At 47.8% G+C, this 2,022-nt stretch overlaps 1 protein-coding gene across 1 annotated transcript in view; it reads left to right on the top strand.

Annotated features, from left to right (window-relative positions):
• Window positions 1-1,693: 1,693 nt before the first annotated feature.
• The window catches only part of LOC106816521 (splicing factor U2af large subunit A-like), a gene marked incomplete at its 3' end in the record, with an annotated part of 10,862 nt that continues 10,533 nt past the window's right edge, over window positions 1,694-2,022 (top strand). The window contains exon 1 of the mRNA XM_014821149.1: window positions 1,694-1,708. Coding sequence (XP_014676635.1) covers window positions 1,694-1,708 — 15 coding nt within the window. The remainder of the gene's footprint in view (window positions 1,709-2,022) is intronic.

Here is a 2,022-nt window from a genome sequence, read left to right as displayed (position 1 = left end):
CTCCGCCCATTTGAAAAATAGTGCTAGCATTGTGGCAGTGGTATCCTGAGTGTGCGCAGGCGGGGGGGGGGGCGCTGCATGCAGTTTGGTGCGCTTGGTGGAAGTCGGCATTTCAAATACTTACACTGAACTTTTCAAAGTTAAGGTATTCGCAAGAAAAGCTGGCGTGTGTGTATGTGTGATTGATGATAGCTGACAAGGAGCGCATATGACGAGTGTACGTAGTGTGCGTGCGTGTGTGTGTGCGCATGCGTGTGTATGTGTGTGCACGCGTGCTTGCACGTGGGTACGCGTGTGCATGTGCATACGGGCGTGAGCACGTGCCTGTCTGTGGGCACGTGCATGCGTTTACGTACATACGTGTTCGCGTGCGTGTGTGCGTGCGTACGGGCATGTGTATACGCGTGCGTGCGCGTGAGAGCCGTGACGGTGAGTGCGTGCGCGCGCGTGCGAGTGTGTGTGTGTGTGTGTGTGTGCGTGAGTGTGTATACGCGTGCATGCGTGCGTGCGCAGGCGTGCGCGTGAGTGCGACTGCGTGCGTGTGCATGTGAGTGCGTGCGTGTGCATGCGAGTGTGTGAGTGCGACTCTGTGCGTGTGCATGCGAGCGTGTGCGTGCGTGAGTGCGTGCGTGTGCATGCGAGTGTGTGTGTGTGCGCGTGTGCGTGCGTGTGAGTGCGTGCGTGCGTGCGTGCTTGCTTGCGTGAGTGTGTGCGTGCGTGCGCGTGAGTCAGGCATGAGAGTTGTCCGCTAATTAGCGGAAAATTTTCCGCTTTTTTAATTTTTTTTTAAATTAAAATTTTAAAATTTTGTCCATTTCTATGTACCGTGTTGTCGAACATTACGAGCGTACTGATTGGCTGTTGTGGCCGCACCCCCGCCTTTAATATCTTCAGCTAATTTCTCTGTTACTCACTCTCATGTACTTATATCTGGATGTTTCGTCTTCGCACCACGCGACGCCGGCGATTCAGTAAAACACGCGTGTGTGTGACAAACGACAAAGATCAGTGCTCTCCAAGCATACGTACACAACATACTAGTAGGAGAACTAGCAGCGCCACCTGCGGGATGGATGCGCAGTTAGGGCTGACATTGGATTGTGGATTGACACGCACGCGCGTTTTTGTAACGCCGAGGACGGCGGGTGAGATGCGGAAGTAAGTATTGATCGATGAACTCTGGACGGAACTCCGGCGGGAGAAAATTTCGATAGTAAGTTAATTTCTTGGATTTAACGCGAGATAAATTGTATGAATTCGTAGTTTTGCGACGAAACCCAATGCACTTATTTCATTCACTCTGTGAAGAAGCTTTCCCTTCGTAGAATTACTCGGGGGTGGGGGTGGGGCTGGGGGGTTAATGGAAGCCACGTTTGGTAAGGTTCTGTTATTTTAGCGAGGGGTGGAGGGTTATCCTTGGTATATTTTCGCGCCGAGGAGGCGGTAGGTGGGGGTTTGTTTTTCGACGGAGTTGGCACAAATTTGGTTTGAAAAAAAATGGTCTGAAATTGACGTTAAACGGAATTTGTTTAAATTCATGAAGAGTTTTGATTTGGTTGCAGTTCTTATCTATGATCTGTTCTGCAGTTAACGATTATCAGTGAACGATTAATTTCTAATGGAAAATCCGTCCGTGAAACAAGTTTACTGAGAGAAAATTTTACTTTGGAAAAAAATCGTTTTTCGGGGTGTCATGTATGCGAATTGGGTTCGTCGCCATTTTTCAACGTTTGAAAAGAAGTGGGACGTTTCAGTGCAGTGAATTTTCTTGGTTAAACTTGTTAATGAAGCTAAAAAAAAGAAAAATGGGTGAAAATGATAAGAATGGAATGGCTACAGGCCGCTTGCAAACTCCACGACAGATGGCGCTTTCGCTCATTGGCTCAATCTACCACTGCCACAAGTAGATTTTCGGTTACAATTTGTAATGTTTTTTTACCACAAGTTTTACAGCGGCCAGGTTACTCGTATCCTATGTAATAAGATTTGTACTAATAAAAGTTGCAAAGATATTAAAAATCC

The sequence above is a fragment of the Priapulus caudatus genome, unplaced genomic scaffold, assembly GCF_000485595.1.
Source record: "Priapulus caudatus unplaced genomic scaffold, Priapulus_caudatus-5.0.1 Scaffold1403, whole genome shotgun sequence".
NCBI lineage: Eukaryota > Metazoa > Priapulida > Priapulimorpha > Priapulimorphida > Priapulidae > Priapulus > Priapulus caudatus.
The sequence above is the reverse complement of the archived record's forward strand: the minus strand, read 5'-3'. Positions and strand labels throughout refer to the sequence as shown.